The sequence below is a fragment of the Dromaius novaehollandiae genome, chromosome 20 (genome assembly GCF_036370855.1).
Source record: "Dromaius novaehollandiae isolate bDroNov1 chromosome 20, bDroNov1.hap1, whole genome shotgun sequence".
In the NCBI taxonomy this organism is placed as follows: Eukaryota; Metazoa; Chordata; class Aves; order Casuariiformes; family Dromaiidae; genus Dromaius; species Dromaius novaehollandiae.
In genome coordinates, this window is record NC_088117.1 from 7,378,581 (window position 1) to 7,402,615 (window position 24,035).

The following is a 24,035-nucleotide window of genomic DNA, read 5'->3' on the forward strand; positions in this document are numbered from 1 at the left end:
ACGGATGTGGCTCAGCGTGTGGCCTCCTTTTTCAAACAGGATACGCTCTGCATCCTCTGTGGGCTGGCTACCAGCCCCGCGCCGTCAGAGCTGGGGTTGCAGCCCCCTCTGAAGCGGGTCAGGATTTATTTTGAAGCTTTGTCTCCTTATATAACAAACCGTAAGTCTTGAGGAGTGTCCTGGAGCAGCATTCGGATCTGCTTGTTTCTTTTGTAACGGCCTGTGAGCTCAGATCAATAACTTCACGCAGTAAAGGTGCTCCACGTTATTTCAGGTGGCTGCATGTGTTACCCTAACCTAGCACTAGCTGCTTATCCTTCAGGCTAAAAGGCTTTTTAATTTCAGTTTATTCATACTTTTCCTTTGTGCACTTGCTGGGAGGCATGATATGCATCACTGTCTTAACTCCTGACTTGGCATCATGATCTCTGTGGTACCATACAGTGGGACTCTGCATCTCATTTCAGTGCCCGGGTCTGAAAGGCTCTTCCCACTAGGCGAACAGTTGTGCCTGTGTTCGCTGGATGAACGGCCTTGTTGTTTGTTGCATTTTTAATCTGCTGATGGGCAAGAAAGGGAATTGTTCTGCGGGACTCGAATTTGCTGATCTTCATGGATGTCGCTTTCACGTGCTTCTCATGGGTCTCCCGTGCCGCCCGACTGATAAGGGCTGAGCTGAGGAAAAGATGAAGGAAATGGGATGGGGTTATGGGGGTGAGGAAGAAGATGGAGAGGAAATGCATGGAGACTGGAGGGTTGGGAGGAGGCGAATGTTGAAGAGGCAGGATGTTCTAGATAAGCTATAGCATATACAGTCTGTGTGTAACGGATGCTTTCCCTGCCGACAAAGTAGCTGAGCTAGCGGGAAAGCAGGACTAAGCCTTTCCTTTGGCTGAATATATCAGTACTTCATTGGTGAGAGGAGGCCTTGAAGAAGGCCCCATATTATACTCGGAGATGGGACTGAAGCTAAAAATACTTTCTCTGCCGTATGCTGTATGCTAAATAAGAAATGAACAGTCTGTCGAGCCGTAGAACACCGAGGTTGCCTGCATGGAAGGAAGGAAGAGAGCGCGTGGATGTGATGTCCTGGCAGGACTGGAAAGCTGCAGCATTAAATAGCAGTTCAGCTTCAGAGACCTGTGGAGATCATCCTCCCTGCATGTGGTTGATAACTAGCCCAAAATGGCTCTCTGAAACCAAAAGCTAAGGCTAGAAGACTTTCTTCTGGGTTTCTAGAGCTGCCTGTTAGCCTAAATGAGGCCAGTCGCTTCTCTTACCATTTAGTGACCAAAATGTAGACAACCAAATGTCAGGCTTTGGTCAGTGCCCTTCAGAAGTTATCAAGTGTTAGGCTCCAGCCTGGCTTTGCAACAGAAAAACATATCAAGGATCCCTTAATAGGGGATCTTGTAAAAAGCCTGTGGCCTCAGGGTTTCAATTTAGGATAGTCGCATACCTCCGTTTTGCTTCCGGAATGAAACTTGGTGGGAAATGACTGCTGCAAGACGTTTCCCTGATGGATATTGGGTTAATGATCAGCAGGGGCTCCCTCAGCCCGCTGTCCCGTGAACAGCTGATCGGCACCTGCCTACCTGTGCTCTTGCACTGCGGCTGGAGCCTTCGTTCCTCGTGAGCTGCACGTTATGACTGTAACTAGTACCAAATTTGGTAGCCAAAATTAACCCCGATGAAGGTTTCCGATCACCTTGTTCTCTGTACGGTCACTTTTTTTTTCCCAGTCCATGAGGTATAACATTGCTCATCAAAATAAAAGTGCTTGTGGTCAGGAGAGGGGGGAAAGGAAAGGCTTGTCTGCAAAAATGCAGGCTTGGGGGGGCAGTTTGGGGGAGATCTTGTGTCAGACTCTTTCAGGCATCATCTATACTTAAAACAGCAAAGCTGAGGCTGGGCATGGGAGAGATTGGTGTCAGGCTTTCCAGTGGGTTTGCTGTGTTGCACTTGTGTGCATGCATGGGTTTTGGGTGGGGGTTGCCTGCTTGGTTGTGTTCTCATCACACTTTCTCAGTTTCTCTTGCTAGTTCCTCTTCTTTGTGTTATCATGTAGCTTGTGTCTGCATGTTGCTGAGTATGAGGGAGGAAGGTAGGGCATTTATAATTCAGAGCTCTCTCCCGGTCTCTTAATGCTCCATTGCACTAGAAGGAAGCAAGAGTTTGAGCACTGCAGCCCCATCGAGTCCAGTGTCCTGTTTCCCAGCTAAGCAGTGCCAGATGTTTCGGAGATAGGCTTCTTGCTCCCGTTACAGATAATTATGGAGTAACCTCTCTGCAGGAAAGTTCTTCTCCTGGCTTTTGTAAGTGGCTTGATATGTGTTATGTCATTGGTAGCACCAGGTGATTGCATCTGCATAAAGGTTGAATTCTTTTCAAGTATGGTGCTCATGCTTTGCCCTCAATAGCCTGCAGTGCTCATTGCCACAGGGGAAATGCTGTGTTGTGCAGGAGTATATTTTCCTCTATATTTTTTACATTTGCTACCTTTCTGCTTCGTTGAATACCCTCTTGCCCCTACGCTAGGGGTGGCTGACTGTCCTCTGTTGGAAGTGTTCTCTTTAAGATCAGTTTCTGATGTAAGGTTATAGCGATGGCTTTTCCTGCTCTTTATGTAAGCTTGACTGTTCTTCCAAAACAAATCTGTATGTTGTCTTTCTTCCAGAAACTGATTCACAGTCATCTCCAATGTCACTTGCTCACAATAGTGGCGAATCAAGGACATGTATCTGAGTATAGTTGGTAGTGACAGCCACGGAGGAGGTAAATACTCTGAGCCTACAAAACCTGCTTCTGGCAGCACAGCGGTGGGAGCCTATTCTGATGTCTCCCAGCAGCGTAAGCAGCACAAACTGCTGTAACGCAACGCAGAATCCTCCAGTATTCTGCTGTTCAAGATGTCATTTATGAAATTACCTTACTTGGAGAACTGCTTTTTCTGAAGCTGTGGCTCCAGAGGAGCAAAAAGCTGATCTTGGTGCTGCGTCTCAGTCCCCCTTTCTCTCCGCTGTGCATGCTGGCATCTAACCTGGCCGTTTCACCGTCACAGACGGAGAACTTGGACAAAAGACGGTCTGTGGTTTTCTGCCAGCTTCACATATTGGAGCAACATAACACTGGGTCTGGCCCACTCCAGAGTCAGGGCAACGGAGAGAGGTGGGAGGGAGAATCAGGGCAGGCAATCTCAGCCCGAACGTGGTGAGAGTCGGGGATGCAGCACGTTTTATGTCCTGCAGCCTTTTATGAATTGCAGACCTCTTCTGCAGAACAGCCTTTTGCTGATGAACTGCAGCCCCGATAGGCACCGATAGAAGTGCCTGGAGTTTTGTGAGAACGCACTCGTACGTGGTGTCCTTAAAAAAAACCAGTGCCCTGGTTTGTACAGCTGAACAAAGCCTGTAGAAAAGGAAATGTCGGGGAACACCTGTGCTCTTAAGAGAATGAAAAAGCTGCTGTTAGCGTGCAAAGGGCTTTCTCCCCCACTGTTGTAGTGTTTCTGACTAAATGTGCACCATGCAAGAGTGATTCATAGCAGAACATGTCTGGGCATAGCAGAGTGTTACCTCTTGGGTAACTAAGCCTGCGCTTAGCACTGGGGTTGACTTCAGGCAGCTTATTTACTGAAGGACTCTTCAGCGTGCTTGAGCCAAATTGCAGTGACGTTACATCGCGCAGTATTAACGAAGTTACTCCAGAAATGAACTTGGCCTTGTGTGAGGGTTAATTTACACTAGAAGGACTTCTCTGGTACAGCTATATTGGCAAAGTTTCCTGGTTGGGAGGTGATATTGGCAGAAAATGTCACACAAAGACAGGCTGAAGCCGGATTAATTATGTGACATAAACTTCCCTAAAGGCAAAAAAATTCCAATAGGAATAGATGTCACTCACATCAGGGATTTTACTCCTAGTCTTGTGCTAGTTCCCTGCATGGTTCTCATTTCCTAAATTTACTGTTCTAGCAAAACACTGGAATATTGAGTTGACCCATGTCTTGGTTTTCATCTTGTAGGGAGTGTTGTGATTTGGTTTGGTTTGAAAGGTAGCGTTCTTTTGTAAGAGCATCTTGTTTATAAACACAGCTTTCCTGCATTGTGGAATTGTAGCCATCTCTGGTACCCTGTGTAGCATGAATATTATCAGAGTTCCCCCTTCAGGTTCCACATTGCTGTCTTTCTTCACTAAGAGTTTAAATTTAGACAGCAAGAGGCAAATTTGGAATCGCTCAGAGTGACAGCTAACACTTACGGGATGAAGAAAGCTTATAAATATATCAGCAGTGGATAATCAGTGAATCTTCATTTTGCTTCTACAGCCTGCCAAAAGTGAAAAGGCTTTCCAACGTATGACATATTCTGGAAACATGTCTTGCCTCTGAAATATGGTGGATTAATCCACCTTATTCTTACAAGCATCTGTGCAGAACCCAAGAGTTTTTTCTGAAGCTCTCAGGACCTTCTGAAGCTTTAGGTCCTTTATCTGCAGAGCTACAGGGGAGATTGCAATGGTGATTTGTCCAAAGAGCAAATGAGTACGGGGGGGGCAGGAACTCTGGGGGGGTGTTCCCCCCCCCCCAACTTTTGTTTTGTGTTTTACTGTGCAGTTCTCTTGGTCATCAGCCTAAATCCCCCCTCCGTCTGTGCCTTCCTTCCCCCGGTCACATGGAGTTCTCTCAGCTTCGCTTTGCCCAGCCTCTGTGACTCCAGCTGACTTGGCTGGAAGCATAGGTAGGAGTTCAGGAGCCTCTCAGTTAAACTGTTAACGTGCCTGTTTTGTGCGTAGAGCACAGTTGGATTGCTGAGTGGTCACAGTTGTGGAAAATCAGGTCTGAAAGATCTTTTTTAGGCCCGGAATTAGACAAGTTCTTCAGAATTTGGGGGACGTGAGTTGTAAAGCAGCCCAGTCTACTGCAGCACAAAGCGGCCACGGGAGCGCAGGAATAGCGCTTGCTGGGCAGAGCGGCGAATGCGGCACCAACACAATAACCTGACCTGGGCAGACCCAAGTGAAATCTGCAATGCAGATCTGTTGTTGCTTCTTGTCTACCCAAAATCCTTGTGAATTTGTTTAGGAGAAGAAAGGCGCTAGTGATGGGCTTGGCAGCCTGGCACATGATTCCTCCTTGGCTAATCCAGCTCCAACTTAGTCCATCAGAACAATAGAAGTAGGAGTTGGTGCGGTGATTCAGTACATGATCAGCGTTCAAAAAAAGCAAGTGCGTCTTTCAGCGTTCAATATACACGTTATTACAGACTCGTATTTCAATAGCTGAGTCATCCATCCAGTTATTCCTTCCTTTTGCACTTAAGAGTTTGATTCTTCTGTGCTTGTGATGTTTTTGCTCCTGGCACGCATCCCTGGCCTCCAACCAAAAAGAGCTTGTGTTGTGTAGATGTGGCAAGAAGTCCTTGGATGTGCGTTGCTTCGTGTGGGTCTGTCATCAGCACAGTGTGTCACAGTAGATGTATTGCACGGTATTCACTGTTACAGTCCCTCCTTGTCCTTGTTTTCCTGCGGTCCGGCTTTTCTTCTTTGCTTCACATGACAGTGTGAGTTAGGAACACCTCCAAGCAGACTGGCTCTTCTGTGCGTGTCGTGTCTGTAAAGTGCCGTGTATACATCCTTTATTGCTGTCTAGCTGAGTCTGTTCGAATATTTTCCCCTTGCCTTCTCCCTGCTCCACCCTTGCTTACCCTTCCAAAACTCATCTGACTTGTTCTATAGCTTCAGTCTTAAAGGTCCCTTATTCTGTGACTTTTTTTTTTCCCCATTTGGCACTTTTTGTTTGTTTGTTTCCATTATGCAATTTGTGCTGTAGCGTTCAATCATCGACTACTTGCTGTTTTTAATAACTTGTGCTGTTTCTAGTAGTGTTTCTCTTAGCATATTTCATGTTTGGTGGTTTTAAGTTTTGGATACCATGAATGGTTGAAAATATTCTTTTTCTGAAGTCTATACCTCTGGCATAAGGGTTTAGAAGCCCTAGATGCGCTGGACAGCGTGCCCACCCTGCACGGTGAGTCGGAGTGTGTCAGACATGCTGTATGGGACAGCTTTCCCCTGTGGGACATTCCGCATGAGGTATAGCATTTCACGGCTGTCACTTATAAAAGATGTGTGTCTGGACGCATGTGACCGAAGTCTGGGCATAACTGAAGCACTGCCTGTCAGAGAAGCTGCTACCATACAGCTAGGAGTGCTTATGCTGGGGAGTTGTCCACTGGTGATTGACTGCTACCCCAGTTCCCCAGCAGGTACTAAAACTCCCTGACCTGTGTTAGGGGACCTCTATCAAGGCTGATCCCTGCCTTGGAGGAACTGTAATTTGCAGTTCAAAAGCTGTGCTGCTTTGGAAATAGGCATCTTATGGCTTCAGTCTCATTTCCAGAAAAAGTCAGTCGCTTGCCTACTAGATGCCAGCTTGACTTCTAAACCATTCTTTGTATCGTGTTTTTATTTCATGCTAACTTTGTTGGGTTTTGCTCCAGTTCTATCCTCACCTGCCTTTCAGATCTTTGGCACTGAAACAAGACTGTTTCAGTGGAAAACTTCTTACCTTGGTTTTTCAACTGTGGCTGAAGTTTCTTCCATTAACTCTTTCTTTCCTGTCCAGTTGCTGTTAACCCTTTTGACTGGAGAGTGGACAAATCCAGGAAAACAGGGATTATTCAGGCTGTTCTGTTAACTATATAGGTGAAATCTGCTTTCCTGTGCTGACTTTCCCCCATCCCCATCCTTCCCTGTTCCCTCATTCCTCCCCCCCTCAAATACCACCAAACAGCCCAGGGAGTGGACGTACGTCCATGTCCTGGAGCAAGGCAGAACTAAGCAAATGTGGATGAAGCCCTTGAGAAGTGTTAGAGCCCACCTTGCTCCCCCAAAAACGCACTGTCCCGTGAGTACTTCGTTCAGCATTTAGAGAGCCTATCCGTATCTTGGCTGTGGTACAAATGAAGAACTAAGTGGAGAGGTATAAGCTCCCGCTTAGATGGGGATGTGATCCCACGGGGATAGGTGGGCTCCTCTACCGTGGTTCGTTGACACGGATTTGCTGGGGATGCACGGGTGAATTTTGCGAGTAGGTGGTGGATGTGGTGACCTTGCTGGCGAACTCTTGCTCAGACCATTTGCAGTGGAACATCCAAATAAGACTTGTTTCAAATGACAAAGGCTTGCTTAGTTCTTAGTAACACAGTTTACATCATCTGTCTCTGAGCCATTTTTCCATCATAACTGCTAATGTCTGCTACACAACAACCAGCACTTGTCAGCTGGAGAATACGGGGTTGTTTGCAGGGGGAGGGGGACATTCAGCTATTTGGGTTGGCTGTTGTTCTGGTAAGTGATGTAAGCTCGGTCAAAACAGAGCAACGTTATTGTTGAGAGTTTGTAGCTGTCCTTTCTGTTCCTGCTGGTCAGGAAAGATGGAATCTTTCTGTGTGATTAACTTGCCGTCAGGCGCTTGCACACCTCCAGGTGTTAAACCAGCTTTGGATTTCAATGCATTGTGTATGCAGCTGCTTTTTACTAATGTATACAGTGTTCCCCAAGGGATACGGTCTGGCCTGTCTCATTCCTGGGATAAATTTCCACTGAATTTCCCAGTGCCTCACAATAGTTGCTGCAGCTTGTTTGCCTCCACTTTCCGCCTGCATTTGGCATGCACGAGCTTGACAGCAGGTAAAGATAAGGCAGCGCTAGCCTTTACCAGTGTAATATATTCCCACGATGCTGTTCAGTGCACTGTCTGCTGATGGTGCATCTTGCTGCTGATTTTTTTTTTTTCTTTTCCCCTCCATTTCCTTGCAGGCGTCTGGATGGCAAAGCCTCGGGGCTGCAGTTTCCCTTAATAATACCCATGCTGGAGTTAAGTGCACTGTCCTAAGCTCACTGTTTGAGTGCACCTACAGCTTTTGGATCATAACCCTGTACCAACCAATGACTAGATGAAAGCTGACTTTATATTATATATATTTTCATTTATCTTGATATTTTCTGTGCTTTATAGGTAGGGATTGGCCCCCTGTTTGTAGCGGGACCTGCTGTCTTTGTAGGCTGGTGTAAACGGTGGTGTGCGGTGAATGCAGCTGTGTGAGTGCTGGTTGCTAACTTAGAAGTCAGGTTCAAAACAGGTTTTCTGGGGTTGTTCACAGGTCTTACCAAAAGTCTGTCACTCTACAGCTCTGAACTAGATAACCTGGCTAAAATAGTTACCTCCTGACCAAGTTTGTCTGGAGCATAACTCCTAGGGAAGGGAGTGTCGGTGTTCCTCCTCTCCCTCAGCCTCTGGAAGCGCTCGGAGTAGGTTAGGAGCCTTGGTGGTGTCTTTCTCTGCAGCTGAAGGCAGAGCCACGGTGTGAGGGTAAAGAAATGCTGCAGGCGGTGAGTGGTTTTGCCCTTGGTGCAATCTCCTGACACCTCCCGAACACTTTCGCTGTGGTTTTGGGGAATGCCCGTGCAGCTGCAGCGCCGAGGTGGCCGTTTTACCCTCCTCCCCCAAAGACTGCTGCAGTGTGTCGGTGCCCCCGAGGGTCCCTTCTCAGTCCCCTGCACTTAAATGAATCTGAGCTGCAACTTAGCTCTGTGGCCTCTTTGCAACGGCGTCACCGTTCTCGTGCCTTATCGGATCACGATGTTTCTTCAGTGATGCCGCGCTCCTGAATGGAGCGGTGAGCAGCGAGGAGGGTGGAGGGTACCATCTGCCGAGAGCAAGCGGCAGGATTAGTTCTGCTTGGAGGATCTGGCCCAGATCCGCGTCTTAGGAAGTGGGGGTGACGGTGAGCGTGTGGATTCGGCATCAGAAATAGTAACGCGTGCCCCCTGCCTTTCCTGTAAATGAGGAGAAGGGAATCTGAGCAAGAAGCTCTTTGCATTTATTTAGCTATACACTGTCTAATTTAGCCTGAGATTTTTCCCGCATCTGCTCCTGCATATGAAGCATCAGACTGGGACACGTTGCTCTGCTGAAATGTTTGGCATTAGAAAACTATTTTTGGTTGTCTTTGTTTTCCCAGGAAACGTATGGCCTTTTTATGAAGTTTTGTACTTCTAGTGGCTTATGTTGCCACTGCTGCCACAAAGCAAAAGCGAAACATCTGCTTTTCTAAGTGTTTCAACAGGGCAGAAATGTGTCAGCGGACTGCGTGTCTGTAAATAGAAGTTTTAATCTGTCTGGGCTTCTGATGTTTCACCAGCGAGGTTTTACGTAGGACAGAGGCCCACGCTGGTCAAAGCCGGCATGTATTTTATATGTGGCCTTTTTCTAAAAGTGTTTCCTGCGTGTTTGTTTTAGCTAACTTGCAGAAAACCGCAAAGCTAACTAGGGACGTAACAGTGCTACTCTGTCCGTGGCACGAAAATCACAGTTGGTAAACGCCTCTTCTCTGAAACCTCCTGCTTCCCTCCTGCCGTCTCCGGAGCTGCAGTAAGACTAGGTGTAAGGTCCGAGCCCGAAGCACACTGTTGCTTCTGTGCCGGGATGTGAAGGGAGAGGAACCAGCGGGTCGTTGCTGTGCATGGTTCCCGCTGTGTAGATCCGCACCGTACTACGGCGAAGCACCTTCTAGGTGCTCTTTGTGCAGCACACGTGGGCCCTCGTTTAGGGTGGGGTGGTGGCTAGGAGGACGCAGCAAGCTCTGCCTTCCGGCTGGTCGGGGGCTCGTGGGCAGCAGGTGGAGAACGGAGGGATTTGAGGTCCCTGCAGAAGCTTTCTTTGGAATTCCACTTTTCACAGAAACTTGGCTTGGTTTATTTTGAGGTGGTATATTTAGGCCTGGGAGGGTAATTACACAGCTTTGGGTAAGTCTTTAGTCAGAAGGGGGCAAAGCTCAGCTTGGCAGGGATTCCAGCTTCGGCAGACTGCTACAGACGGCTTTCTAAAATAAAACTTCTGAAGACCTGTTGAGTTGGCACCTAGTACGAGGCATTGGTCTAATCTATTTCTGGCTCTTCAAATACAGAGGAAAGCTTAAAATTAGACACTTCTGGTTTTAAGCCGATAGTTTCTGCTTTGCTTTGAGGTGCCTTGTGATTAGGATGGAAGGAAACGCCTCTCTTAATGCATCCCTCACCACGCTTCTTGCATTTGGATGCTTTCTGCATAATGGCTCCTAATTGTACATCAGAGGATATTCTAGAGCTAAATACAAAACTGCTTCTGGTCTGAGGCCGTTTTCTTTCTTTAAGTGTTCTCTAATTATCGGCCTAATGATAGCTTGATGGGAGGTGGATACGCAAAGCCCATTGCCTCCCCGCATGCCATCTTTAGGAAATGTGGAGCAGATTTTTTTTTTTTTTTTTTTTTTTTTAGAGTTTGGCTTGAAACAATAGTACTGTTTCTTGTTTCTCCAATGTTATGGACTTGGCCCCTACCCCTAAAATAAACTTTTTTTAAAAAAGAAAAGTGTTGAAAGAAGAGGCTGAATGATTGTGAAACTTGTGACTGGAAAGCGGCTCTAAATTTATCTTGTAAACTCCTTTCTGTCCTGTGCAGAAGACATAAAAGGCCCCAGGCTATGTGTGCAGCTGCAGGCCTGGTGCTCGTTCACGGTACTCTGTGACAGTCCCCCCCAAAACGCTTCTCCTGTGTCTTGCCCAATCGCTTGCACGGTGCAGTAGGTACGGTGGAAGTGTTGGAGGGCCGACGTGCTTTCTTAATGACAAGCAGGATGACTGCTAGCAGAGCTTATGCTAGCAACAAATTGGCTATGAAGGAGCTCTTTATCACTAATCAGTACTTCTTACCACATTTTGAAGTAATTAGCTTTCATTGGACTTAGCGGCAAACCAGCAGATGCTTAATCATAGTTGCATTGTAATGCAAGAGAAATCATGAGTAAGAAAACTCATACGCTGAAGCAGTTCTTGCAGATCTAATGAACTAAGCAGCTGTGGGGAGCCATGGACATGTGATTTTTGTTCAGGAGTGTGAATTGTATTGTGCTAAAGCTTAGTCACTTAAATATTATCTTGTGACAGGAGTTAGAGCTTCTGAACATGTTTGTGAACTAGATTTGTAGCAATAGGCTATTGTACCTGTACTGACTTGAAGATCATTCAGCTCTAGCTGCCTTCCAAGATTCAGTTTGAAATTCTGGTGTATCTGCAGCAAAATTAGCATTAGCTTTGCTCTCTATAGAATAGCAGGTCCTTTCCAAAGGAAAGGAGGAGACTCTAATGCTGCTAAAATGTTTAGCATTTCGTGCATGCCAGATATGTTCCCTGCCTTTCTGAAGCACATACCTGTTTGCAAACGTTTTTCTGTTCTGATGGATGCTATTTCATCTGTCTCTGAAACTTCCTTTCATTCCTGATACCTACTACTATATCATGTTTAAGGCATTTCATATCTGAAATTTAACAACAAATTAGACTAGGTCAATGAATATTTTATTATAGGCAAAGCCTTTTTAATCCTTCTAGAAGTGTATCTCTTGTCTGAAGGAGTTACAGTGAGTTGAGTGGAGGAATGAGGACCAGATCTCATCTTGAATTAACCCCAGATTCAAAGGTGTATTTGGCACTTAGATGCCTGACTTTCCAATGACTTAGCCTTAGTTTTATCTGAAAGGAGTTTAAGCTTACTGCCTTGAGGCAACTGCTGCCTTGTTTTCCCATGTTTTGGATGGGGATGAGCAGCCCTTATCTGCATTACAGAGGATTACACCTTTTAGTTATTTGTCAGCTACCCTTTTCTTATTCTCTGCTGCGTTTACCTTAGCCAGCATGTTCAAGTTCCACAAAAATAGATCGGAGGGCTAGAAGGGGGACCTCCTGGATTGAGATCCAGTCCCTGGTATCTTGTGTCATGTTACATTCATCTCAAGGTTACAGAAAGGACTGTTGGGCTGTGCCCTGGTTTCTGCTCCTTCCTTCCCAGAACTGAACTGAAGCAATATTAAGACTGATCTTTCTTCCCCTCACCTCCAGTCTCTGTAGCTTGCTGCTATGCTTGTGCCAGAGGTTTGGAAAGTTTCCCTTTCCCTGCTGAAGCAAAGAGTTTATCTGGTGCCCTTGCCCCTTTGTCCTGTGCCAAGAGACAAGAGAAGAGTGATATGCAAATTCGCTAGCTAATAGCTGTCCATAGGGCAATGCGTTCCCTCTCCCAGCCTCATTACTTGGAGATCTTAATTGGCTCAGGGCCAGGGTCTGAGCTATAAATGGATCAGGCTGGGCTTCCTCGCCTGCAGGGGATCAGTTGGTAAGGAGAGCCTCGTGGAAGGCCCCCACACCTCCTCTTCATGCTTGTTTGAACCCTCCTTCTTCGCAAGGCTAAATTCAGCTTCCTCTGAGGGCTTTGCAGAAGCAAAAACTACCTGAAGCAATTCTTGTGCTCAGGAGGCCTCACTGTCTTCCTTTGCTGTTTCAGACCACGCTTGGTTCATATGCTTTTTGGCTCACTGGGGTGATCAGGGTAGACTAGTAAGAGGCTGTGTGAGGAAAATCACCTTCTCTGCCTGGGACAGTTTCTTTTGCAGTCACAATCTGAACCACTTGCATGGTTTGAAGCACAGTCTTCACTTGGCATGGTCCTTGTCCGCTTGTGCCTAAGAGCATTTCCACGTGTGTTTTTTGTCCTTCTTGGAGCTGGCTGTTCTCACTGACTTGCTCCCAGCGTAAGAAGCACGATGACTGCCTAGAAAGGACAAGCAGCCCAGGACAGATAGCGTGCTTGCCGTACGAAAGGCCGTACAAAACTGGCACGTTGTAGGAAGAGAAGCTTGAGAACTTTCAGCCAAATTCACTAATGGAGTTTGGCTCCGTCCCTGCCGGACCATGAATTGAGCTAAACCGGTTAAGCAGGAAAAGTTGAAGAGCTTGTGAGAGCTTTAAAGGTGAACGTTGATGAGATGATTAGTCTAGCCTGTAACCTAGATGGAATTTTTATCTGCACTGGCTAGTGAAATTGCTTGCTACTGCCATAACACTCTGTGTGGTGCAGTTTCAAGTGGTGTGGACCAAGTTATGTTGTAGAAGGATCTTTGCAGACCAGGTTGCCAATCATTTAAAAAAAAAAATACTTCATAGCTGGCATTGATTTGACTTTGTACTTTTTTTGAACGCTGTGTTTTCTTGAATTCCTCTAGAGAAGAAGTTCAGGAAAACTGCGTCCGCTGGAAAAAGAAATTCACCTTCGTGTGTAAAATGAGTGCCAACCCAGCCACAGGACTCCTGGACCCCTGCATCTGCCGAGTATCTGTCCGTAAGGTGAGCATCTAGCTTCTGCTTGTGGCAGGCAGTGCCACCTGACAGTATGTGTATTGGTATTAGTTCCTAGTTCCTTTTTTGGTGGCAAAAATTGCATAAACAGTGGTAGGAAGGAAGAATTGCTTGGGCTAGGGTGTAAACTGAAAGGAGTGCTCAGAGCCTCTCTCCCCGGTGAATACGTTTGATGGAGGGTGGGAGGGACCAGGGTGGTGGTACCCTTGAGAGACAGAGGTTTGTGAAATCCGGAGAGCAAATTCCAGTATTGATTAATGACTTTCCCCCTGTTTCCCCAGCACATATAATAGCTGCTTTTCCTGTTTGTTTTGTCTCCCATTATAGGAGCTGAAGGGCGGAAAAACCTACTCCAAGGTAAGAGCAAAGAAAGGGCAAATGTGGCAGAGTGGCAATCAGTCTTGTGTTCTGTCAGTGCTTTATGTCTGTTAGAAACCAGTGGTGGAATGGTCAGAAAGCAGCACAATTGCCGTGTGAAACTGCCTAGAGAAACAGTTTTCAGTTTAGGCCTGAGTTAAGTGATTTCACCAAAAAATTGACTTGCTGGGACAGGATCCAGATTGCACTGGATGTGGATTTGAGAAGGGGGTTGGGAAGATGATCTGTGCGTCCTCAAACTTTGGGGAAGTTCTGAGTCAGATGTGAACTCTCTGGCTTCTGGCCACCCTTAGCTAATAAAGAAATACTGACTCCAGCTCTCTTCTCTGGAACACAGTAACCAGCTGTGGTAGGTCCCTCGCTGCATTGTGAGCACAAGCAGCAACTTGCTGCTGAAATCGTTGCCTTCCAAAGCACAGGGGACCTTGAGGCAAAAACAAATTGATCAGCAGGGATGCTTATACTTTCTTCCCCCAATTTCTTGTTCACTTCATGGGAGAGACAATGAGTTGGATGCCACCCTCTCTCCTCTGTGCTGCAGCAAGAGACAATGTTAGCTTAAAAGCTGAGCTTGAGCAGAACCTGAAACCATGTTTGCTTGAAAATGAGTTGCTGATGCTAGCTTCTAAGAAACAGACATTTGAGTCACACACAGCCTTGTAAGAATTTCTTCTAATCGATATCCTTCCGGAGGCCATGGATGTAACAGGCTTTGAGGGGTGGCCTGCACTCACTCCTACATACTGTTGTGCTGTCTGGGTTGAGGGCGGTGTTGCTGCCAACACTGTTCCTTTTCTGTGGCTAATTAGAACATGGGTCTCTGGGGCCATTAGCTTCTCTTCCACTAGATGCACACTGGGCGGGGGTTATTCCTCCATTCTGCAGAGCTGCCAGCCCAGTGAGGGAGCAGCAAAGCTGGAAGAAGAGACGTGCCTGTGAGACGGAGTAAATGCATCAGCCAGTTCCTCCTCCAGTGTCTATCCTGAAACTTCCCACAATATTTAAAAATGCAGAATTCAGAGAAGCCTGAAGGCACATCTTCATGGTGGAGTTAACCTGAGCTATTATTCAGGCAGTGCTCTAACCTACTTCCCTTTTACTCAGTCTCCAGTTGAGTTTAGTGGCATTATAAAAAAGATCTAGTTGCTTCAACCCAGAATTAGAGGCCAAAACTCAGGTACTTGTCTTCTCTTGGGCTGGTATCTTGCTTGGTCTCCTGTTAAGAGGTGGGATAGCTCACTTGGGTGCTATAGTCCTTCAGTATCTTTCTACAGCTCCTTCTAGACAGGTAAGTTCTCACAGAATTCAACAGAAGAGCACCTGAGCATTTTGGCAGCTCAGAGACCAGGGATGTCATCCTAGAGGGGGTGATTATGCATTGCAGTCTTGGCATCTGCACCAGGCTCGCCCAAATTCTTTTCCAGACAGGTCTTCATGGCAGAATCAAGTTACTTGGCATTCCTAATGTTTCTAGCAGAAGCTGACATTGTGTGTTCATGCAGGAGTAGCTTTAACATGAATCTGTCTTCCCACTCCTAAAGAATGAGTCCTCACCTGTTTAAGCTATACTCGTTCAATTGAAATCACTTCTAATTATGGTAGTAGATGTAGAGGAAAATGCAACTTGTGAATGGCCTCTCTGATTCCCCTCTAGCAAAGATGAAGAGCGATTTAGGTGTTTGTGCTCAAGGTGATCTTATCTAGAAGTTGAATTTCCATAGACTTACTCACCTTTCAGTTTGACGTTAATGTCACTTCGGTGTCAGGGGTTATAGAGCGGGAGCCAACAGGAAGAACTGATAAAGCAGAAACTCTTTCCCTGAGCCGGAAGAAAACACCATCAGCTGGCTGGAAAACTGAGGAAACTATTCCGAAAGGTTACATCTGAAAACATCCTTTTGTTAAGGGATCCTTCCTCCATCTACTGGGAGTCTGCTTCCTGAAAAAAGCTTCTGACCTCAGCATGCCGTGTAGGTCGCTGCAGCGTTCTCCCACAGTCTTCTGATCTCCGTCTTTTTACGGAGGGGACCTTGGAGTGTGTTAGCGCTTTGGCAGAGGAAGCGGCAGCTGGGTCTGGGCCGCTCCTATGCCATGTTGTTCTGCTGGTGGGATCATGTCGTGTCCCCTCTGTTTTCCAGCTCTGTCACGCTGATGTCGAGGGCTGTGCATTGCAGCTCCCTCTGTGGCTTTCTCCTGTCCTGTTTTTCTCTGAAAGATAAAAAATATCACTGTTTTCCCTCTATCGGTGAATATTCAGCAAGCAATGTCAGAGTTACCATGAGATTGTGGAACATCTACAGCAAAGCCTGGAAAATGCTTAAATTAAGGGAATTCTGAAGTAGGGAGAAAAGAGGGAGTGAAGTTAGGCTGGTTTTTCCCCCCCCTTTCCTTTTTCTGTTGAAGAAATGTTCCTTCCTCCCCACTTTTCCACCTTCTTTTTTTTTTTAATTTGCCGTCAGCACTTGTTCCCCTCTGACAACGGGATTGCAGGAGCAGATATCTTAATCTTGCTGGTATCTGCCCCTGAATCATTTATCTAGTGCAGGCATGTCCTGGCTGTAGCTTAGACTTTTGCTTTGCAACAACGGAAGCCAGAGTTCATACGTGAGCCTGTGGTTTCTGTTGTAACTCCCTGTCAGTTGACAGAGCACCACATTTCCTTCGGGCTGTGCTACTGACTGAGGCTCACGGTTCAGTTGTATCATCCAGGTATCACACCAGGGCAAAATAAATGTACTGTCATGCACAATACAACAGCTAGCTCGGAGCCTTTTTTTCCCCTTACGTTCTCTCTGTGCTTTCGTGAAAGCTGACCTGTCTGTAGAAGCAATGCAAACTTTCTGTGCTTTTTCCAGACTGTTTGGTTAAATCTGGGGTACAGAATCTCTTTCTGATCCAATTAGATGAGACAACTGACTTTTCTCACTACACCTCTGAGTGAAAGAAGCTGTAATTTATTCTGTGAGAAAAGGAACCAGAAAAACCAAGCTACTCTTCATGATGCTCTTCTTTTCTGCTGAGGCATCAATACCCTCTTTGGATTTGCCTGTCATGTTCAACTTTCTTTCCTCTTCCCTACTCGTTTTTCTTGCATTTTCATCTACCTGGTTCCTTTGTTTTGCTAGAGGAAAAAGCCCGCAGCTAAATCTCTCCAAATATTTCTCTTCTGTTCTGCTTCTCAAGCGTACCACTTGGTGTTGAGCAGCTGCCCTTGGGATAACAGGGCAGCACCGTGCCCTGCTGCGTGGCTCTGGAGTTTCACAGCTGGATCGCCACACCTGGCCTGACTTCCCGCTTGCTGTCCTGAACGTCTCTGCTTTGCTTCTCGGGACAGTGTCACTGTCAGCTGTAGCGATATCCTTTCGTCTCCTGGTTCACAGGCTCCGGTGCATTCTGGGATGGCCCAATACAAAGAGTGCCTTTTGTTTGCATATGTGATTCTGTTTTTTCCACATCATTGACCTAGTGCCTTCCACGTCCTTGGTTATGCAATGGCTGCAGGCCGGTTAACGCTGTCCTGGCCAGAGCTACAACTGCGTTTCCTTCCTCTGCACAGGGCTTCCCGCAGCTTCTGAATGCTCACCTGACGCAGGATTAAGTGTGGTCTTCCCCATGCTCAAGTGTAAGGGGTCCTTGTCACCTCAACCATGTGGCAGCCTGTACTGGCTCATGCTTCTGCCTGACCTCACAGATGCACCGTTTTCCTTTGGTCTATATGACACACTGTATTTCTCTACTGAGTGATTTTTTCCTCCCTCATTGTTTTCTTGGCTACAGCTGGGCTTTGCTGATCTAAATCTGGCAGAATTCGCGGGCTCTGGATCCACTGTCCGTTGCTGCTTGCTGGAAGGATATGATACTAAGAACACCCGACAGGACAACTCCATCCTAAAGGTACAGTGGTCGGTACTGCCACAGCGGGAATCCCACTGTTGAACTCAGAAGGATTGTTGCCAGAATGCAGTGCTAGGCCTGAAAGAAAATCCTGTTATGTACCAATATGGGACTTGGCCACAAAACAGTTTAATTTTATGCTGTTAGTCTGATTTGGGAAGTTTCCCATTATCAGAATCACACGTGCATTTGGCTAAGTGATGACCCTCAATAACACTTTTTCATCAAAAAGAAAGCGTCAACAGAAGAAAGGTCTGAAATGCATCGTTAGGGTGGCCAGGGTGGTGTCCCACTGAGCTGCTGCAGCGGGGAGTTAGTGATGCCAGTGCTTGGGGCAGGGAGGGAAAATATCTTGCTAAATCCCCAAAGCTTTTTTATTTTTTTGAGAGGAACTAGATCTGCTTAATCTGTCCACATAGACCTTGATCTCCTGGCCGTGATGAAGTGACGAGCCCGCTGCAGCGCTGCTAATGACCTGCCTTGTCCCCTCTCTCTAGGTCACGATTGGGATGTCCCTGCTTTCAGGAGACCCCTGCTTCAAAACGTGAGTTTCTGGGTGCTCATCCCATTCTGGGGAGATGGGGACATCTGGTTCCTTTGCAGTTCTTTGCTGGAGACCAGTTGCTGGGAAGTAGAAGATGATGTGCCTGGGATTCAGAAGTACCAGGAAGGCTTGAAACTGGTTAGACTGTTGAGTCAGCCAGAATAGCATAGCCAGACAGTGCAACTGGCTTGTTCGTGTTCGCTGCTCTGGTTTACCTAGCTATAAAAAGGAAGCATCTGCTACAGGGTTGGGGGGAGTCCTGACCCTGAATGTCAAAATCAGTGATAACACCTATGGGTGATAGGTGTGAGGGGTGACCTGCAAAGGTCTACTAGATTGTGTATCAGTTTTAGCTACTGATACATGAGATGGAGAAAAAGTATTTTTCATACCTCCTTTTTAACCTTAAATCTGATTTCCCAGTCCCTTGGATTCTGCCAACGGACTGGGAAAGAAACAGTTGTGCTTGTGTCAGAGTTTGGAAGCTAATGGACATTGATAACAAACCTCTGTGTTTTAAATGAGTGGCAGAAACTCTCATACTTCAACATTTGTGTAATAATATCATACAAGGTAAAGATGTTGAATCAAAACAGCAGAAAAAATACTGCAACACTGAAACATTTTAATTCCCCTTTTCTTCTATAGGGACCTGGGCTCACAGTTTATATTAATTAGTAGAGAAACTGCAATCATGTAATTTTATTTTAAAGCGTCACTATAAGAAAGAATAAATGCAGTTAAGCTATGAAGGGGTTTTGTTGCTTTAGGAATTGTTAGGGAATCAGCTAACAAATATACTAGCAAAATGTACCTTTATACTGCAGTATAAAGTAACAAGACTTTGCAATCCAAGCCAGTCTGCCATAGTATGCTATAAACTGTGGACTATACACAGCAGGACTGCCATATACAGATATAAATATTTTGCATTGATCCCAACAGTATAAAGGTAGAAAGCTTTACCTTAAGGTCATCTTTTGTAGCAGCAGTGTTCTGTACTAAAAGTTCTAATTTTAGGAGCTAGCTTAAAGTGCATAAATTAACTTGCATTCTTGTTATAAAATGCTATTTAATTCTTATTCAATTTATTTTGTGAATGACTTTCCATAGTGCTGCAGCACTTTGAGACTTTCAAAGCCTAAATGCAGTGTCATCTAATTCTGAAAAATTTCTGCTTCAGAAGGAAGTTTAATAAGAAAGGTTTGAATATCTTAAACCGTAAGTTGGTTACAGTAACAGATGTTTTACATCTAGGTTACTAGGATGTCTGACCATAAATAATAAATACCTGTTGCACTTTCACTATGAAAGAAAGCTCCACATTTGAAATGCCTGAAAGTTATTATTCAATATATTTATATTGAATATAAATATCAATTTAATATAAGTGGGGTCAGTCTGAAAGTCAAACCACCTTATTTTCTTGCTGGATTTCTTGTAGTCACCCCCATTTTGTCTTTATATGTTGATGGCGTGCAAATGTCTAAAGGTTGAAGCTTTGCACATAGACTAGCCCTTGATCAGTAGAGCTTTTGAGAAATGACACTCATTAGAGCATTAGGCGAGAATTAAGCTGTGCTGGAAAGTCCATCTGGATTGTGCTCCCTGAGCACTGACTGTCTGCAGCGCTCTAATGACCCTCCTCACGGGTGTCGTATAGGAGGGGAGAGCAGTCTCTTCCCCTGCCCTGACAGCCGCACTGCCTTCTCTGGCAGCTGCTGCTGGAGCAGTTTGCTTAAGACTAAGTGCCTTATTAACCTGTGAAGCAAAGCCCCCAAAGTACCTGGGTGCATATAAATCACTGATAACGTGATTAGGGAACTTTTTTTCCCTGGGGAAGGCATGCTGTGGGTTTCCTGAAGCCTTTACAGCAGTTTTGCTACCCATAGGAAATGTCTTTAGCTCTGTGTTCTTTCTTCAAAAGTACTGAAAGATCCTCTAATATAGCATCTTCCTTCAGTCACCTTAGAGCTCCAAGTGAGATAAATAAAAGTTTTTCTTTCTCACTCCTCACTTAAAAAGCACAGTATAATCAGTTAGTTACAGTTCAGACTTCAGGCAACAGGAAAGTTAGGCTTCCAAGAGGAATATTAACTTTGCCACGCTGCACATGCCATGGCTCCTACCCAAAAACACTTCTGGAGGAAGGGAGGGAGTTTCAGGCACTTGCAGTGCTGTCCTGGAGTCAGCATTTACAAAGGGATGTTGAGAGCACACAGAATAACCAGAAAAAATAATTTTGACAGCTGGAAAAATACTTTAGTCTCACTGAAAGGGTTTTTAATCTCCAGCTGAAAAATGGAAAGGTTATTTGATCATTGTAAAAGTGCTCTTATTGGTATGTCGGGGTCACCGGGATAAAAGGCTTTTTCTGATCTAAGTCGGAAAGGTGTAATGAAAGGGTGCTGGAATTTAGAGCTAGACAAAGGAAATCGGTTCCTGTTTGTGAGGTCAGTGGAACATGTTTTGGGGAAGGGCAGCTCTTGACTTTTCTTGAGGATTCTGCAGTCTAAGAGGCTAAGAGCCTGTGGTCTTGTATAAATGATTGGCGGTCCCTTTTTGCCTTAATTTACCTTGGAGACTTGCTTTTCCTCTTAATCAAAGTTCATAAAATGCGAACTCTGTCGTCCAGGTGCATTATGAGGTAGAGAATATCCAAACCTTGCACGTAGGAAAGCAGCAGCAAATACCATGCTGTACTGCTAGTCGCAGAACCCTGCCAGCTTCCCTCCTGCCTCGCGAAGGGCAGGGTGCTGGCGGGACCCCGGGGGGACCCTGTCTGGTGGCCCCAGTGGGAAGTGCCAGTGTGGTTGGGTGATTCCCCGTCCCTGCCTAGCAGTTTGTAACATCCTTGACTTTTGATTACAGGCCTCCTTCCACCGCTAAATCCATCACGATACCGGGACAGGACTCCACCCTGCAGCTGACCTGTAAGGGCGAGGGAACCACAAGCAGCAACAGCAGTTCAGCCACTATTGGCTCTCTCCGTCAGACCAAGCCAAGACCTACCATTCTCAGCTCGGGTATGATTGCCCGTCCTGGAGGCTCACGCAGTGCTTGCCTGTGCCTGGACTCTGTTTTGTTTTCCCCCAGCAGCTGCAAACACAGAAATTCTTTAATTTTCCATGTTTTCCTACCCCCTTCCTCACCCCTTTACTCTTTAACAAAATTAAGAAAAACAAAACCATCTATTAAATGTAATTGCGGAGAGGAAGCATGAATCTTTGCAGCATGCATACTTCTGTTATTGGAGATAAAGCAGTTTGTTCTTGTTGCTGAAGATTTAATAATTCATGTACTGCACTCATTCCTGCTTTCTGTTGTGTTTAGTGACACTTAACATTGTTCTCCACTCAGCTATTCTGTTGCTCGGGCTTATCTTCTAGAAAAGTTCCTCTGCAGGTTTTAGCGGTTGGTTTGAGAGCTAATGGCCTTGTTCCAGCTGCTGATGCAGAGCTCTTTGGCTTCTGTATGAGCCTGTTTTCAAGGGCACTGTATTTTCCCATAGCTTTTTTCCCCCAGCACAGTCCAAATGTGCAAGCAGATAGATACACACTGCACCAAAATAATGCTCTAGTCACTTCGCCTCTGTGACTTAGCACAGTGTGCAAGCGTTCTTAATAAACCTGGCTAATATGTTACACTTGTGCAGTCTTAGGTAAACTTTCTGAAAGAGAGCACAGGCTGGAGCAATGGCAAGGAGTAGAGGTAACGCTGAGGTTTCTGTACCAAATTCAGAAGCGATTTAAAGGGCATGGAGTCTCTCACGAGTGATAGAAGGGGAAATGTAATAACAGGAGAAGCACCCAAATGGAAGGTGTAATACTATACTACCAGTGGCCTTTCTTTGCTTTTTTATTCTTAGCTTAATGCTTTTAACTATGGGTAGCTTCAGACATTACCTAGCTTCAGACATTACCTATCTTTCTAGAGTCTTCCTAGGGCTTGTAAATTAAGGCACTGGATGCTAGAATTAGTGCTAAGCTTGATAGAGAAGCTTGTTGCTATCTTCTGTACTCACCACAGCTGTTTCTAAGCTCTGTGCTAGCCTGCACAGCAAGGCTCTGCCAACAGGCTTGCCCTCTCCTTAATCTAGTGTCCCAAAATAAGCCTCCAATCTGAGGCGGGGGGCAATGTGCTGACTTGGTTACGGTATAACTAAAGTGCCCTGTTGTTTCTTGGCAGGTGTCCCAGAAGAACCAGATCAGAATCTGTCTAGCCCAGAGGAAGTCTTCCACTCAGGGCACTCGCGAAACTCCAGCTACGCCAGCCAGCAGTCCAAAATCTCTGGTAATCATTGATCCATGAGGCTCTACCATTATCAGCCTCATTCCTTTTACTCTCCTGCAACAAGCTCTTCTGAGAGTGATTTGCAGCCACGTCTATCACTCAGCTCTGTAATCTGACTTCTGAGTTTCTGGTTTTGTGACTACATATGAGTTCCTAGATCTATGACTAAAGCTAAGTCTGTGGGAGCAGAAATGCTGGTCTGCAGCTGGCCTGCCTCTTAACTGCTGCTGGCAGGGGGCATCGATCTGTTTTGTAATCGCTCCGTATCTGCAGGTTACAGCACGGAGCACTCCCGTTCTTCCAGCATGTCTGACTTGACCCATCGCCGGAATACCTCCACCAGCAGCAGCGCATCTGGAGGGCTCAGTATGACGGTGGAGTGTCCTGAGGGAGAGCGGGATCACAAACTAGAGAAGCCACCTCGGCCCCCGAGACCAGCCCTTCTGCTGGATAGACCCTCCCGGTACGTAGCTGGAGCAAAGCCCCTTCTCTGCGAAGGCAGGATTGAAAGTACAAAGATTCCTTTGTCTTCAAGCAGCAGTAAATTTGAGGAAGCCATTGGAAAGGACGCTATTGCTAAGGAAAGCAGGAGAGTGTCCTAAAGTCTGTCTTGAAAATTTGCTCAGCTTTTTCCTATATTTTCTCTCCCCAGGAGGAAAAAGGATTCAGTGGAGAGTCACCCAACCAGAGTAGATGACACCAGGATCGATGCTGATGACATAGTGGAGAAAATAATGCAGAGTCAGGACTTCACAGATGTCAGCAATACTGAAGGTGAGGAGATGAGCCTCAAAAGGGAGGTCTGGCTGTTTCTGTAGAGAAGCTGCTAAGCTTTTACATCCAGGATCTGATTTGCCAGATGCTCCCTCCCCTTTTGACAGTAACTTGCTTTCAGTGCTTGCTAGATGTTTCTGCGGTCGATAAACTGTGGATCTGAGAGCTGCGTATCCATTTGTAAACAGCACTTGCTGCTGTTCTGCAAACTGCAGCCAAGGTGGGACACTGGGTTAAATATACAGGATGGTGGGGAAGGGGCTACCGATTCTTCAGGGCAGTAGAAATGAGTTGCATCAATTCTTTGCACTGCTGTGGTGGCCTTTGTCCAGGGTCGGCCCAAAAGTATTTGAAGTAGGAGAGCACAACTGGAAAGGAAACAGCACATGTCTTGGCAAAAAGAAGGGAAGAAAGATGGATTGCAACATGCTTATGATCAGGCTTCTCTGAAAGAGCGTAAGAAGGGGTTTTCTCCCTTGCAGTCGCGGCATCTGTTAAGAGAATTAAAAGTAATAATATGACTGCCTTTGTTTTAATCCTCCGGTTTAGGCTAGAAATCAGTCTAATCATTGCTTTTATCTAGCTGTGGTTTTAGATAAGTTTTAAACCCTTGCTATTAGTGCTTCTGTAGTTTACCGTTAGTCACCTTAAATCATTGCATATGACAAACCTCTTTTTAATACAGGGATTTACACCCCACTCAGTGTGGGCTAAAACTAGACTGAATATAGCCACTTTTTATCAGGCTGGATTTCTTCTCCAGTGGTGACCCTACACATACAGTATGGGGCCCCACATCGTATGTCTGGATGTGTTTAAGCTGACCAAGAACTTAAATCAATGTAATTGTCTTAAAAGAAGCAGCTGCAGGAATATGATGGAATTCATTTCTCTGAGTTTACGCTTCCAAAGCTTAACATTG

General features: G+C 45.9%; 1 protein-coding gene across 1 annotated transcript in view; it reads left to right on the plus strand.

Annotated features, from left to right (window-relative positions):
- EEIG1 (estrogen-induced osteoclastogenesis regulator 1) overlaps positions 1 to 24,035 on the plus strand; it is a 39,587-nt gene that overhangs the window by 9,119 nt on the left and 6,433 nt on the right. Inside the window, exons 3-10 of the mRNA XM_026113803.2 lie at positions 13,098 to 13,218; positions 13,558 to 13,587; positions 17,386 to 17,502; positions 18,000 to 18,046; positions 20,918 to 21,072; positions 22,235 to 22,339; positions 22,613 to 22,802; positions 22,992 to 23,113. Coding sequence (XP_025969588.1) covers positions 13,098 to 13,218; positions 13,558 to 13,587; positions 17,386 to 17,502; positions 18,000 to 18,046; positions 20,918 to 21,072; positions 22,235 to 22,339; positions 22,613 to 22,802; positions 22,992 to 23,113 — 887 coding nt within the window. The remainder of the gene's footprint in view (positions 1 to 13,097; positions 13,219 to 13,557; positions 13,588 to 17,385; positions 17,503 to 17,999; positions 18,047 to 20,917; positions 21,073 to 22,234; positions 22,340 to 22,612; positions 22,803 to 22,991; positions 23,114 to 24,035) is intronic.